Source organism: Myotis yumanensis, unplaced genomic scaffold (genome assembly GCF_028538775.1).
Source record: "Myotis yumanensis isolate MYYU_CA2020_CCGP unplaced genomic scaffold, mMyoYum1.0.hap1 SCAF_3, whole genome shotgun sequence".
Taxonomy (NCBI): Eukaryota; Metazoa; Chordata; class Mammalia; order Chiroptera; family Vespertilionidae; genus Myotis; species Myotis yumanensis.
The window spans coordinates 192,151,752-192,167,060 of NW_027223754.1; the positions used below are offsets into that span (position 1 = coordinate 192,151,752).

Sequence of the window (15,309 nt, forward strand, 5' to 3'; positions counted from 1 at the left end):
GGCATTTTGTCCTTAAGATTCCAGACACTAAGATTCTTAGCGTAAACTTAGACAAAGCCAAAGACAAAATACAGCTGGCATCTCCTCCCACAGAGCTGCTCCACAATCCAAAATGATTTAGAGGGCACTGTGTCCCTCAACTTTTTCAAACCCTAAGATAGACAGCCCTCCTCTTGGACAAAATTTATGTGGTGTCTGTTTTTGCTTAGATGTGGGAATAAATGGGATTTCTAGAGGAATAAAACAACAACAACAAGAGTCTGAATGAGTGGGTCAAAAAAGGCAAAGAAAGAAGATAAATATAGGGATACAAAGGAATTTGCTGGACTTGAAGAGATGAATGTCCAAAATGAACAAAACTGAGAAAGGAAGATGCAAAAATGATTCAAAGATGGAAGGTAGTCAGAGATAGGAACAGTTTCTGGTGATGTGCAGAAGCACATTCCAAGGATGAGGTAGAATCGATTAGGTAAGAAGGAACCCAGGGAATGGGGGTGGAGGGTGCCCAGGCCAGATTGCGAGAGGGAAAATAGGCTCGTGGAAGAAAGGCATATGTGGGCTTGGGCCAACCCTTCTAGGGAGCAGCAGTATCTATCACCAATGTGGTAATAACCTTTGGAATGAGGGTGTGAGTGACTGCAAATTCCCATCCCCCTTCTCATTTTATCCTCATTACACTCCTCTAGCCTGGCTCTCTCTCCCTCTCCCTCTCTTTCTCTCTCTCTCTCTTTCTCTCTCGCTCTACCTCATCTCATTGTTTCAGGAGGCCAAATTTGAAGTCCTTCCCAGGGAGTGGCCCTGTTCATCTTATTCTCCAGCCAAAGTGGGAATAGCGTGAGAAGGAGAGAGACACAGTCAGCAGCCAAAGGACTCGGTGGAGAGAGCAGAGGACCATAGACAGTGAGTTGTTTCATTGTATAAAACCCTAAATAAGCAGAAGGAGTGTGTATGTGTGTGTGTGCATATGTGTGTGTATGTGTGTATACATTGAAAGGCTGGAGGGGGGCAATTGGGAATCTCATTGAACAACTTAAAATTGAGCAGACACCTCAATTAGCCACAAAATTCAAATGAAAGAAGACACCAAGGTGAGCAGATGACATAAACAAGTCACAGATACCAAAAGAGAAGGAGATCAGACCCTAAGGGTGAAAGAGACCACAAGGCAGGGGCAAACATGGACCATTCAGAATATAAAATCTTCTCTGACCTGGTAGAAAAGAGCAAGGAGAGTGAGAATAATGGTAAGTGACCAAAGAATAGAATTCGAATTGAGAAATAAATGTCGGGTGAAAGATATGAAGAGGGAAAGGGTTTGAGTGATATGGGGGACCAGGAAAGGTCCTGGGAAGACAAAGAGATGTGGGCCACAGACAGCCTTCCCTGGAACTGAAATGCTGATGGGTCCCTGAGCGTTACAATCTCTACTCTCCCCACCATCCCTGTTAGATATGCTGCTCTTTGGACCCAAGGTGCTGCTGTTTCTCACTGCACTCATCATTCCCTCAGGTGAGTCCCTACCTTTATTCTTTTCTCCCTAAGATGCTAGCTCCTCAGCTATACACTTATCTGGAGGTGTGTTAGAGTGGATTAGAAGGAGGTTGAAGGGGAATTGGGAGAGAAATGCTAGCTCTTGAGTTCTAGAATTTCTATGAAAGAGAAGAAAGAAATAGATTTGTGTTTTTTAAAAAAGGCAGAGATATGGAAAGAGATGACCTCAGACTTAGGAAAAGGTATCCTGAGAGTTATGAAATTAAGGTGAAATACATACAAATGCATATTAACCAAAAGAGGCTCACACACATAAATACCCAAGTACACAAATACCAAGGGAAAAGGAAGCTGATACACACACATGTACAGACCACCTAATAAGAAAGTAGACCAAATTTAAATCCTGTAGAAAAACAGTAACACATACCAAACACTAGCACCAGCATACACACAAGTATGTTCACTTGCACAGCAAAAATATGTGCCAAATCTATGAACTAAATGATCTTCACAGATTTCACAGAAGCTGGCTAGAAGTTTAGTCATGAAAAATAAACTTTAGATTTTTTTTTAAAAACCTACTCTATTTTTCTCATTCTGCCACATACAGACTGTGAGAAAAGAATCTTTTTGGCTTGTACAGTAGTGTAGCTAGTGGGATGGCTGTGGGCATAGAAGGACAGGACAGGGTAGAATTGCTACTGGCTCTCTCTGTGGAACAGGACCCCATTCCTTCTGGCTGGGAATGAGGGCAACAGGGCATGCTGAGTCAGGGCAAAACAGAGCAGGGGTTTGTTCTCAGGAATTTGTTGTCTTGCTTAAGTGTTTCCACATTTGTGTGTAGCACTAATGATCTGAGTAATTTTGTATTGAACCATATAAAAATAAAACACAAAAAATAAAACACATAAAGATAATGTACAACCACTTCCCCATCATTTTCTGGTTCATTTGATTAAAGCTTTTTGGGGCCCTAGCTGGTTCGGCTCAGTGAATAAAGTGTTGGCCTGTGAACTAAAGGGTCCCGGGTTCGAAATCAATTAAAAAATATTTTTAATGCTTATTTTGGGGGGCGGGGGTTATATAGAGCTGGAGTCACTCACATCTCTTTTCTCATTCCTTTGTACAGACTGGACACCTCTAGGGGTCAGTGGTCAAGAAGGTAGGTGAACTTTTGGATCTGGGTTTTATTGAGGTTATGTAAATGAATGGTCAGAATTAAAGAATCTGTAATACAGCAGAGATGTGTTATCACAGTGTGGGAAATAGGATCTAATTCACCAGTTTCTCTAATCCTATTATCCCATTCATAAAATCTTATCTTTTTTATTTATCTACTGCAACACTTTTCTCAGGACCTCCTCTATACCCATCTCTTGCTTACACTCTCCTCTGTTCATCTCTTATCTCACTCAGAAAATGCCCACTAATCCTAACAGAAAGCTTTTTCCTATCCATGTGACAATGGAGAAACTAAAATGCAAAGACAGGATTAGTAATTATCTCAGTACTATAGGCAAGTTGTGGCACAACTGAACAGAACTCAAACATTTTGGCTTCCAAAGGACTACTTCCTTCACCTTAATGAAGGAAATTCCAAGACATTCAACAAAGTTATAATTTATCTCTTACTATTTCCAACCCTTGTGAGCACAGCAGTATGTAACTCATTAATGGATCATAAAATCAAATGAGTGGGTCACAACTAGTATTTTTTATAGAATTAGGGTAGACTAGATTCATTTCTTTGGACTGGGTAAGGCCCAGTCTTGGACCTTATCTAATAACTAGAGGCCTGGTGCACGAATTTGTGCACCGGTGGGGTCCCTCAGCCTGGCCTGCACCCTCTCACAATCTGGGACCCCTCAGGGGGTGTTGGATTGCTGGTTTCAGCCTGATCTCAGGCAGTCTAACATCCCCTGAGGGATGTGGTAGTGCACGAAGCAGCAGGCGGCCAGGGAGGAGCCCGAGGTCAGGTGTCTCGCTGCTGCCACTCATCCTGGCCCTGCTGCTCCTGCTGTGGGGGCGCACTGACCATCAAGGGGCAGCTCCTGCATTGAGTGTCTGCCCCCTGGTGGTCAGTGCGTGTCATAGTGACCAGTTGATTGGTTGACCGGTTGTACGGTTGACTGGTCGCTTAGGCTTTTATATAGATAGATAGATATCTATGACTTTGTGTTGCTTTTCTATCAGAAATATTACAATATAAGATGAAAATGTCTCCTTAAAGATTTCTTTTCAGAGAACATAAATTCTAGGTAAGTATTTATATGGTGATAGCTCATGGAAAAGGTGGGTGAATTGAGGAATATGCAGAGAAGCAGTATTCTGCCCTGAAATCCCGAGGCAGCTGGGATACACTCTCAACCCCCTTGCCCTCCCTGCTTCTCTTCTGTTTCTGTGAGTGGCTGGACTGGAATATGGCTAGAGAGAAAGGAAACAGGGCCAGATTGGGCTACACCCCAGAGGCTCCACTCCCCTCACAGTCTCCGGAATGATTTGGGTCAGTGGTTTTTCAAATATCCTGTAAGACTGAAAGAAACCTGGATCCCTCTTATCAAGAGTTGCTCTAAAAGAAGAAAGTTTATACTGAGCAATAAAGATAAAAATGCTCTATTGTCAGATCTGATTATTCTTCTGGAATTTTTTTTTTAATGAGGTAAGCAGTTAGCAGGGGAAATTTCTTCATAATGCTTTACTTGTGTTTTTCCTCTACTACAATGATCAATAACTCTGGTGTGCTTCATTAAAATGTTATTCTCACTACCTTTAAATCTGACATTTAGACTCTGAAGTTAAAAGAAGTCAAACCAAATTATGTGAATTTGCTGACCCCTAGTGGGTAAAATAGATTATGACTATAAGCTTTCTACAATGAAGGGTCATTCTAGCTGGGATATTTGCTATTGCTATTAAATATTAACACTGCTTTGTTATTTTTTTTTAATCAAAAAAGTTGTTATAGGAAGTGCTATTATTTTTGGTTTTAAATAGGTACAGTCTTCTTTATTTATTCCAATAGATTCCACCGTAAGACATGGACCATTTTTATTCCTCCTCCTGCCTGTACTTTTCAATGATCAACTACAAGGCATTGTCTACTAACACAGGCATTTTCCCTCCCCTCCCTTCACCTGGTTCTCACTGAGCATCATAAAATTACCAACATCACCTTTTGTAAACACTCTTTGTATATAAGCACATCAGCAGACTGATATCCAATCACATCAAAGTTATAAATAGCAAAATCAGTGTCTTTGGTAAAGATAATTTTCATTATGAGTAAGCATTGCAAAAAGGTCACCAATCCATTGTACTTATTAGCAAGCTCTATGACCTTGGGTAAATTATTTATCTGTAAAAACAGGGATTTAAACAGTGCCTGGCACATAATTAACTCAGATTAGCTAAATGTAGTATCATCTGTTAGGACAATAAAAATAATATAAATTATTCCTGAAGTCTAATGCTTAATCAAAGTCCAACTGAGATAGGGGTGTCTGTGGAAGATTATCTGATGGGCATGTAGTTTAACTTATTCATTCCTCTATAATACAGACAAAGGAAAGAAGACATTCTAGGGTCAAGGACTACAAAGGTATATTCATGGAAACAGGAAAGTGACATTTGGTTGGGTTAGAGGGGAAAGGACTTAGGCTGGGAAGCAAACAAGAAAAACAATTGTGGAATACTTACTCTGCTGGCCACTGTGCTCGACAATTCCACTTACTGGGAGGGGTAAAAAGAATGCTCAGAAAATGTTTTCTGATTTTTTATTTCTCTCTAGTGACTGCGAAACCCGAGGAAAACTCGACAGAAGATCCTAGTAAGTTTTTCTTTATTTCTTTGCTTTCATATTGGGGATAGAAGGATTGATGCTGCAGTCTATACAAAGAAAGCCTAAAAAAGAGGTTGGTGGGCACTCTGAACTCATGCAGAGCTCCATTGTCTATCTTAGATGCCACCGATGCTGCAAGCATGCCCAAGCTTCTTCTCCATTTCCTTCTGTGAAAGTCCCTTACATTCGCCCCCACAGTCCACATTCTTTCACCTCAATCTTTCCTGCCTCCTTTTAGATCATCATCCCATATCCTGCTTCCCTTTCTACTTTTCCTACTTGCATTTTTCATTCTCTGTGTTGTTTCCTTTGCAGATTTGGTAGTTGAAACCTCTACAGATGAAACAGGTAGCTTTTACTACAGTTCTTTAAAAATGGCATGATTCTCACAACATTTATTCCAGCTCTTGAGTTAATCCTATTTTTTTAATCTCTGGGAAAGGCATAGAGAGATTGTGGGCATGTTGTTTAGTGACAGTGAGATAAAAAGAAAGAGAGGGCCCCTAGTCCTCTAAAAAGAATAAACAAAGTGGATTAATAGTTAAAATAAGTCATGAATGATAAAGGCTCCCCCAAATTAGTTTAATGTCAATAGGACAAATATTCTTCAAAAATATTCACAATTACTTCAATTAATTCTATTTCATTGGACATAATACACAAACTCAGCCATAGCCTTGACCTTGACCTAATATTTCCATTCTCCTTTTTTTTTAATTGATTTTTTTTACAGAGAGGAAGGGAGAGGGATAGAGAGTTAGAAACATCGATGAGAGAGAAACATCGATTAGCTGCCTCCTGCACACCCCCCACTGGGGATGTGCCCGCAACCAATGTACATGCCCTTGACTGGAATCAAACCTGGGACCCTTCAGTCCACAGGCTGATGCCCTATCCTCTGAGCCAAACTGGTTAGGGCTCCATTCTCCCTTTTTAATTCTGCCTTCTCTCTTGCCAATTCAAAGCCCTCCTCACACCTACTGTTTTGTGCCTTTTCAGCTCTGGCCGATATTGTGCCTTCCACAGATGACCTGGGTGAGTTCAGATCTGGGAGCCCAGGGCCACCGGGGCCATTCTGGGCTTTCCCTAGAGCCTATTATGGAAGGCATGACAGCTGGTGAAGGGTCCTAAATATACAGGGTTACAGTTTATGTAGCACTTTCTTCCCACAGTTCAATTTAATGACTTTTTTTGATCCCCTAACAAGCATAACTATGCCAAGTGTTTGATGTACAAAATACCAACCCATGATCTTTTAACGTTTCTAATACATATGAGTAAAACAAAATATATAAACAAAGAAATGTATGGGGAGATAAAGAAAAACTTTCTAGAAGTAATGGTTAAGCTGAATCTTGAAAGAAGAATTGGTGCAAGCCAGGCAATTATGGAAGGGATGTGCATTCCAACCAAAGGAAATAGCTGTTCAAACATGTGAAAGCAAAATAGAGCTTGGCACACTGGAAAACCTGAGATTTTTTTAATGATTAGGGTCAAACCCACAAGGAATAAGTGGTAGGACATGAGAAAAGGAGATCACAACTACATTATTTTAAGCAAATATTTACTGAAAACCTGCTACGTAGGTGCCAGGGATATAAAGGTAAATAAAACTAATTTTCTTCTACTAGGTATTTTTTGTCTAATAGACAAGATAGACAAGTGAACAGATGAAAAAGAGCCCTTGACTATATTCAGTGGTGGGAGTTAGGAAAGGCTTTTCTGGAGAGCACATTGTCTAAAATGCTTCTTGGAAGACAAATAGAAGTGAATCAAGTGAATAGAAAGGGAAGAGCTTTAGGTAAAGAAAATAATGTGGGTAAAGGCTTGGGGTGGAAACAAAAACCAATCAGAGTATAGTTTATGCAAAGGAAGGTTCCAATCAGACTTATGAATTGGAAAACCAATGAGGATGACGTTGCGGCAGTCCCAATAAAAGGTGGTGGCCTGACCAGGTTGGCATGGCTTAGTGGTTAAGCTTCAACCTAGAAACCAGGAGGTCATGGTTGATTCCCAGTCAGGGCAACATGCCTGGGTTGCAGGTTCGACCCCCAGTAGGAGGCATGCATTTGATTTCAGAGAGGAAAGGAGAGGGGGAGATAGAGAGAGAAACATCAATGATGAGAGAGAATCATCGATCAGCTGCCACCTGCACACCCCGTACTGGGGACTGAGCCCACAACCTGGTCATGTGCTTTTGACTGGAATCCAACCCAGGACCTTTCAGTCCACAGGGCGACGCTTTATCCACCTAGCCAAACCGGCTGGGGCTGAAATCAGTAAAATATATATATATATTTTTTAAAAAAGATAGTGGCCTGAACTAAGGTAAACATAGTGAGAACTGAATGTGAGCTGCAAGGGGGAGGAGACTGTTGTGATGATGTTCAGCTTTCCATCAGGTAGATGGTGGCTATTGTGTGGATGATACTACTATTCACTGAAGAACAATTTGAATTGGAAAAAATAATTAAGTCAGTTTGGGATTGATGGATTTGAAAAATCCATTAAATCTTTTATAACATGGTAGCTAGATTTATAGGTCTGAAGCTTGAAGAGAGATCTGGGCTAAAAGTATGAATTTGAGAATTCTCAGAATATAAACTTGGAACTGAAACCATGGGATAGATGGGATCACCTAACACACTTCCTATAATATCCTATTAGCAACTCTGCCAATCACATTTTTACTGATAACTCCCATAGTTAGTTAATTCCCTCAAGATCCATCTTGCTCCTTAATTTGTTCTCCATTCTTCAAATTAGGCCCATATTTAACCAGCGCCTAGGTTAGATTAGGCCATGGCCATAACCCTTGCTATTCTTTATTGAATAAATTTTATCAAAGAACACATGATAGTGTATCTGACTTACAGAGAGGAAAATTTCTTTTTTGAAGAGCTTCTACAGCAAAAATATTTTCTCTTTTTAGCTCTAGGCTGAAACTCTTCTGAGCATGTGGCTCTTTGTTGTGTCCCTACTAAATTTGTTTATTGTCAATAACACAAAATCTTCTCAATATAATAAAATTTTCAACTCCCTAAGCAAAATCATATTTACCATTCTAACTTCTAAATCACTGCAATTGTGCGAATCAAAACAAACCATTATGGGTTTGTTTGTTCTTTAGAAGTTGCTAAAGAGTTATTAACTCGTTTGTTTCTTATCTACATGGGTGCCTCCACATGGGTCTCAAATGAGGTAACATGACAGTTATAGAGGTAGTAACTTCTAGAACTAATAATAACTGAATAAAATTTCTGCCTTCCAGCCTCGCCCAGTGATAAAAACACCACAGGTATGATTGTCTTTTTCCTAAGCTTTTTTGTCTTCTGGAGGATTCCTTACCTCTTTGTTCTTTGAAGGGTACATATCTTCTAGTTTACTTCCAATTTTTTCTCAAAGATTGTTTTTAGTGTCCTTAATTCTTCCTCCCGAAGCCCCACCCCTGCCTTCGTATATGAGCTTCTGTCCTAAAAGTCATGGTGAAAAGATTTGACCACCCCTTCGTGATCCCAAAACAATCCTTTGGACTTTATTTGGTTACAGGGTTGGGAACTGATTGCAAGTACTCAATAGTACTATAGACATCACGACTAAAATAGATGTCAATAGTACTATAGACATCACGACTAAAATTGCTTTCTCAAATACAGTGGTTCTCAACCTTTTTAATGCCTCGACCCTTTAATACAGTTCCTCATGTTGTGGTGACCCCCAATTTCATTGTTACAAATTGAACATAATTAAAGCACAGTAATTAATCACAAAAACAATATGTAATTATATATGTGTTTTCCGATGGTCTTAGGTGACTCCTGTGAAAGGGTCGTTCGACCCCCAATGGGGTTGCGACCCACAGGTTGAGAACCGCTGCTCTAATGCATTGATAATTCTGATGTGCAGCTATTGTTGACAACTACTGGGACAGGAAAATAGTTACCCGTCTTAGAAATTCTGTTTTTCAGAACGGGATTATCAGCATTTTTGTTTGCTATTTCACCTGTATAATGCTAGGAGAACTTTTTTCCTAGAAAACCCCGCAGAGATTATTTTAGCCACTTCTACTTCCAGGTAGGAAAGCACCTAAATTTCACTTTAGTCAATTTCCTATTACTCTGCTTTGGTGAGCAGGAAAGAGATGTCACAACTTACAAAGATCTTCTGTAGAGACTACCTTGTGTGCTTTTCCCACGTTTTCTTTCCTCCTCCATCCCCTTTTTAAAAAATGTTTATCTTTATTGTTGTATTACAGATGTCCCCCATTGTTTGTGTTTTTCCTCCTCTACCTCTTTAATCCTTTGTGTATACCTCTCATGTTTGTTACACCTCTCCCTATTTTTTTGTGTAAGCTTCTTCAGAGTGCCGGGATGAAAAATTTGCTTGCACAAGACTCTACTCTGTGCATCGGCCAGTCAAGCAATGCGTTCATCAGTTATGCTTTACCAGGTAAGGGGTCCCAGAATACCCAGAAAGCATCTTCCAAGATAGTTTTTTCATGTCAGCAACTATTTAATGACTCCCGCTATGGAATTTCAGTCTTTGGAGGAACAGAAGATTTTAGCATAATCCTCTTCAGTGGTTCTCAACCTGTGGGTTGAGAACAATGAAAATATAACCTGCATATCAGATATTTACATTACAATTCATAACAGTAGCAAAATTACAGTTATGAAGTAGCAACGAAAATAATTTTATGGTTGGGGGTCACCACAACATGAGGAACTGTATTAAAGGGTCGTGGCATTAGGAAGGTTGAGAACCACTGCTAGAGTCTAGCTGTTACTGAAAGTACCAAATAGAACCTGGAGTCTGGATTGAGGTATTCAGAGTACAGGCTGACTAACAAGTCCAGATGCTAGAGGGCAAATAAAAGTAAAGGCTGGAGGAAGGATAGTCACGAGGGAAACACAAGTACGTTGAATTTACTACCTCATAGAAAAAGGCTGAAGTTAGAAAATAGTGGGGAGGAGTTAGTATTAAGCTTGATTCTAGGGAGAGTATGCAAAGTGTCGCTAATAAGAGTAATACCATTTTCTGAAATACTTAAGGAAATTCAGATAAGAGTGGGGAAATACCTAAGGAAATTCAGATAAGAAGTTGAAAAGGCATCTTAGGCCTAGGTTAGTTCTCCCTCTCAACACTTCTTTCTGTCTCCTTATTTAACCATGACATTGGGACTATGGCAGTTTACGACGCATGTACATCATCAATAATGAGATTTGCTCCCGTCTTGTCTGTAAAGAACATGAAGCTATGAAAGGTAAGATGATGCCTGTGTTTGTAGTGGGGGAAGGGACAGTTATGAGGGAGGTAAAGAAGGACACAATGCTAATGGATCCAAGGTCTGGCTTTGGTGGAGGGCTTTAGGCCACCCTCTTAACTCACATCAGTCCCTTCTCCACCAAGTTACCCCAAGTAAGTAATCTAAGTAAAGCAGCATGCTTAATACATAAACATAACCCTACAAAAAGTACCCCCAGATCTCTTTCCAATTAGATAGTAACTCCAAATCTCTCCTGTATTTGGTCAGAGCTCTGGCTGCTTTGAAGATCATTCACTGAGGTTCTAGGTAAAAAGGCCAAGTCAATCATTACAAATAGAGATGCTACTAGTCTGCAGCCATGTTTATAACTTACAAAAAAACTGCACAAAACATTAATTTGGAGACAGTAATGTTTGGGTAGGCCTTTAATTAAATTAGAAATAGATTGGACATTTAGAAACTGGCTACCTTATAAACAGTCCACAGCTTGCAAGCACCCTTTATATTGCTCATTGTGAAATTTCTGAGGTAGAGGAAGGTAGAAAGACTTCGTAAAAACAATTAAATGGGTCGAAAGTGAGTGGCCATGTATGATGGGAACAAAGATTCTTCTCACCTTCCCCATCGGCCAGCCCCCAAAGGTGGCTGTGGTTGGTGAGGGCACCACAGACAAGCCACTTCTGACTAAGCAGCCCGCCTTGTGCTGAGTTCCTGACTAAAAGCTGTACTTAACTTCGGAGAAGGAAACTTGCTGCTTGTCCCCACTGGCTCTGTGCAAGCCACCTGCAAGGGAAGCACCTTGAGATTGAGGTTGAGTATTTGGGACTCTAGGCACTTTCAAGGGTCTCTGGGGACTTAGTCAAGTCAGCTATTTGCTCATAGTAAACACTTAGGTATATATTGAGTGATTGAAGCTTATTTTCTGGTTATTCAAAAGTCCATGATTAGAAAAAGTGGGAGCAAGGTGTAGAAAGGAAACTAACATTTACTGACCACCTGTGCTAGGTACTTTGCATACATTATTCCATCTTAATACAACTAAACTGTTGAGGCAGGTATTTTAATGCTTATTTTGTAGAAAGGATAGTGAAGTTCAGACAATTTAAGAAACTTTCTAGTAAGTCTCTAGTGGTAAATAAGTGGTAGAGCTGTGATTCTAACTCAGATATATTCCTCCCCAACCTTCTCACTCTACCACACTGGTCTTCTCTTTCCCTTAAAACATCAGCCCTTTGTTATCTTCCCGCATTCTAATCCCATCATGCTCTGCTTCTCTTCTAGATGAGATCTGCCGCCAGATGGCTGGTCTGCCCCCAAGGCGACTCCGGCGTTCCAACTACTTCCGACTTCCTCCCTGTGAAAATGTCAATTTGCAGAGACCCAATGGTCTGTGATCATCAAGGAAAAGGAAAAAAGAAAAAAAATGTATGGGTGGGATGAAGAGAATGCTTTAGGAAGAGGGAACTCCTTGTCTAACCATTATCAGCTAACCCACACATTAGTATTTCTTAGACAAAACCCTTTGCAAAGTTTAGCTTTTGCCCCTACTCCCTGATGTTTCACCCAGATTGAAACATTGATCTCATTTTTGGTACTTACAATACAAACTCTATATTATTGCATGGTTTTACTGCTTCCCGATATCATAGACATAGTAGATAAATGATGACCAGGCAGTTTAAATGCAATTTCAAGGGAAAATAAACTTAAGGTTAATAATATTTACTATTGAAGCTGTCTGAGATAGTTCTTAGGGTGGAAGAAATTATCATGGTCTATTTTGGCTAGCCATAGAACTTCATTTACTTTCCTTACAAGAGTTTCCTATATTAACTACCCTTTTTTCTATAAAATTATAGTCCTCTTTACTCTTATTTTAACTATTTTGCTGACTATCATAACATTTACTTGGCAGGTTCTCTTTATGAAAAAGGTCATGACAATTTTTGTAGCTCTAGAAAATTCTCCAGAGCCAATATTTATACAATCCTACTAACAATATACAGAGACCCCAAATGTTGCCTTCTGCTAAGCTCAGAGGCTGAGGCTAAAGAGAGGAGTATGCCAGGTATAGAACTTGGACCCATGGTTTCCTATTCAATTGTTGATGTGGTTGTCCAATGGCAAATAGGGGTAGAAAGTAAGTCTCATTTTCTTACTCATTTATGGTAGAATTGGGGTTAGTCCACATCCACAGGTACATTAGACAACTAATGTCAAACCATATCACTGGTCTGAGTTTTTGTGAGTTGTTGCTACTTCCATTCTCACCACTTACCAAAATCTGTAGCGATTATTATTCAAATTGATTCTGGAATAGCCTGATTTGGGGCCTAAGAAGGGCATTCAGACCTGAACTTTAATAGGCAGGCACAAAGTTTACCTAATGGTTTATAGAAAAAAGTAAAAGAAGCACAATATTTAGACAGCCCACACTCTTATCCTGGGTCTAGCAGTAACTAGGTAGCCTCAGATAAGTCAGGTTTCCTCATTAGGCCCTGGTTTAATTTCCCCACTTTTAACAGGAGAAGGTTTAATGTACATTAGTTTCTTTTAATTCTATGATTCTCAAAACTTAAATGTATTGTTAATATTTCTTGAAGCCTAGAGATGCAGTCTAACTCACAACAAACATGTCTGCTTTATAAGGCGGGGGGCGTAGGGGGGGATAGCCTGTATTAATTAAATGGACAATAGTCCACAATATAATAGAACAAAATTTCACTATGAGTGACAAATTATATATTATGGACCATCTATCTGAATAACTCAGTAACCTTCTTAAAAAGCCAATAGAATTCAAGTAGGAACTAGGGGAATCTGAGATAACCAGTTATATATGATAGAATACCACTTGTAGGGAGTGAATTTCTGTCATATTGCTGAGAAAACTACCCTGAGTCTTGGATTCTTGCTGTTAAGAAGCAATTTAGTTTAATGGGATTTGCACAATTTATTAAAGAAAAATCTTAGAAAAGGTCCCAAGGCATGCAGTTTCTGCTCCACAGCCTCTAGAAGTAAATGTACTGACACATAGACAAACATATTATATGCATATTATAGCCGCTGTAGAGAAATCTCATGGGCACAGAGTTCCCAAGAATCATGTCAAAATGTCTTCATGAACTTGACCCTCCTACTGCATATTGAACGAGAGGTAGCATTCACCACTGGAAAGCACCTCAATCCCAGTATTGTGTATATTGCAAATTAAACATTTTAAAATAATTGTTCCAAATTTTCTTCTCAGAAGAGAGAAGTGTGTGTGTCTGTTATTTCTTTTTCTATTTTATGTTTAAAAAGAAGACCTGAACTCATGCTTTTATTCCATTTTGAAAACTAATTAACAATATTGCTCAAATTTCTCTATTCCACTATCCTCTGTTGTATCCCTCTTCGCTCCATAACTTTACTGTTGGTCCTCCAACATTCCAAATTTATTTACTTTCCTCCCGATGCCCTTCCTCGGTTCACCGGAAAATTCTTTCTTTTCTGCCCCCTTTAGGACCAACTGTCTTGCAAGATGAAGTTCATGCTTTGTTTTCACTTCTCTTTTGCATGATCAAATTCCTGTGTTTTGCCATTTCTCATTTTTCTTATATTCTCTACCTGTTTTGCTCTTCTTGATATGTAAACCAACTTGTCTAACTCACTTCCCAGCCTCTTTCCTCATCATTATAAAATATTCTTCTCCCTTATAGCTTCCTCCTAAAAATGGTCCCAGGTCAAAGCTTCTGAGGAGAAGTACCACTTCTCAACCTCTGTACTCTCTTCTCCATGGGCACAATCCCATTCACCTCCTTTCTGTTTTTTGTTTGTTTGTAGGGTGTGTTTTCTGTGTTTTTTTTAAAGCCTTGACCCATTGTGAATCAGACCAATAACCCAAAACAAATGGAATAGAGAAACTGAGACACATAGTTAAACAGTAGTTTGAAGCCTCCTAGAAAATCTAGATGCCAAGCAGTTTGCAGCCATTTAGTAAATCCTATCTTCCCTAAACCAGGGACATTTTAAAAGTGAATGGTTTGTACTTCTCCCCAATCAAAGGGTAAATAGCCTAAATCACCCTATTCATGGAGACAGATAGCAAAAATCCAATTAGTGCCATTTTCCAACATCTGTCCATTACCCAAGGCCAGATGAAGAGAATAAACCTTATTTTAGTACATCAGCACAAAGCTGATGAATATTCTACTGAGATCTTCCTTTAAGAACTCTATCCTAGCTGGTTTGGCTCAGTGGATAAAGAGTCGGCCTGCAGACTGAAGGGTCCCATGTTCAATTCCTGTCAAGGGCACATGCCCACCCAGGTTGCAGGCTCAGTCCTCAGTAGGGGGTGTGCAGAAGGAAGCCAATCAATGATTCTCTCTCCTCATTGATGTTTCTAGCTCTCTCTCCCTCTCCCTTCCTCTCTGAAATCAATAAAAATATACTTTAGCCCTAACCGGTTTGGCTCAGTGGATAGAGCGTCAGCCTGCGGACTGAAGGGTCCCAGGTTCGATTCCGGTCAAGGGCATGTACCTTGGTTGTGGGCATATCCCCAGTAGGGGGTGTGCAGGAGGCAGCTGATCGATGTTTCTAACTCTCTATCCCTCTCCCTTCCTCTCTGTAAAAAACCAATAAAATATATTAAAATATATATATATATATATATACTTTAAAAGAAAGAACTACTTTAAATGCACAGCCTTTAAAACCCCTCAAAACAAAG

At 39.8% G+C, this 15,309-nt stretch overlaps 1 protein-coding gene across 3 annotated transcripts; it reads left to right on the forward strand.

Moving 5' to 3' along the window:
- Positions 1-728: 728 nt before the first annotated feature.
- On the forward strand, positions 729-13,836 carry MFAP5 (microfibril associated protein 5). Of its 3 annotated transcripts, XM_070410723.1 has the most exons (10): positions 729-900; positions 1,450-1,509; positions 2,624-2,656; positions 5,282-5,320; positions 5,648-5,680; positions 6,332-6,367; positions 8,604-8,630; positions 9,685-9,781; positions 10,522-10,595; positions 11,880-13,836. In XM_070410723.1, the coding sequence occupies exons 2-10, from the start codon at positions 1,452-1,454 to the stop codon at positions 11,990-11,992; spliced, it is 510 nt and encodes a 169-aa protein (XP_070266824.1). In that variant the 5' UTR covers positions 729-900; positions 1,450-1,451; the 3' UTR covers positions 11,993-13,836. The 3 variants fall into 3 exon arrangements, with proteins under 3 accessions (XP_070266824.1, XP_070266825.1, XP_070266826.1); XM_070410724.1 differs by lacking the exon at positions 6,332-6,367 and having other exon boundaries at positions 764-900; XM_070410725.1 differs by lacking the exons at positions 5,648-5,680; positions 6,332-6,367 and having other exon boundaries at positions 764-900.
- The last annotated feature ends 1,473 nt before the right edge of the window (positions 13,837-15,309 follow it).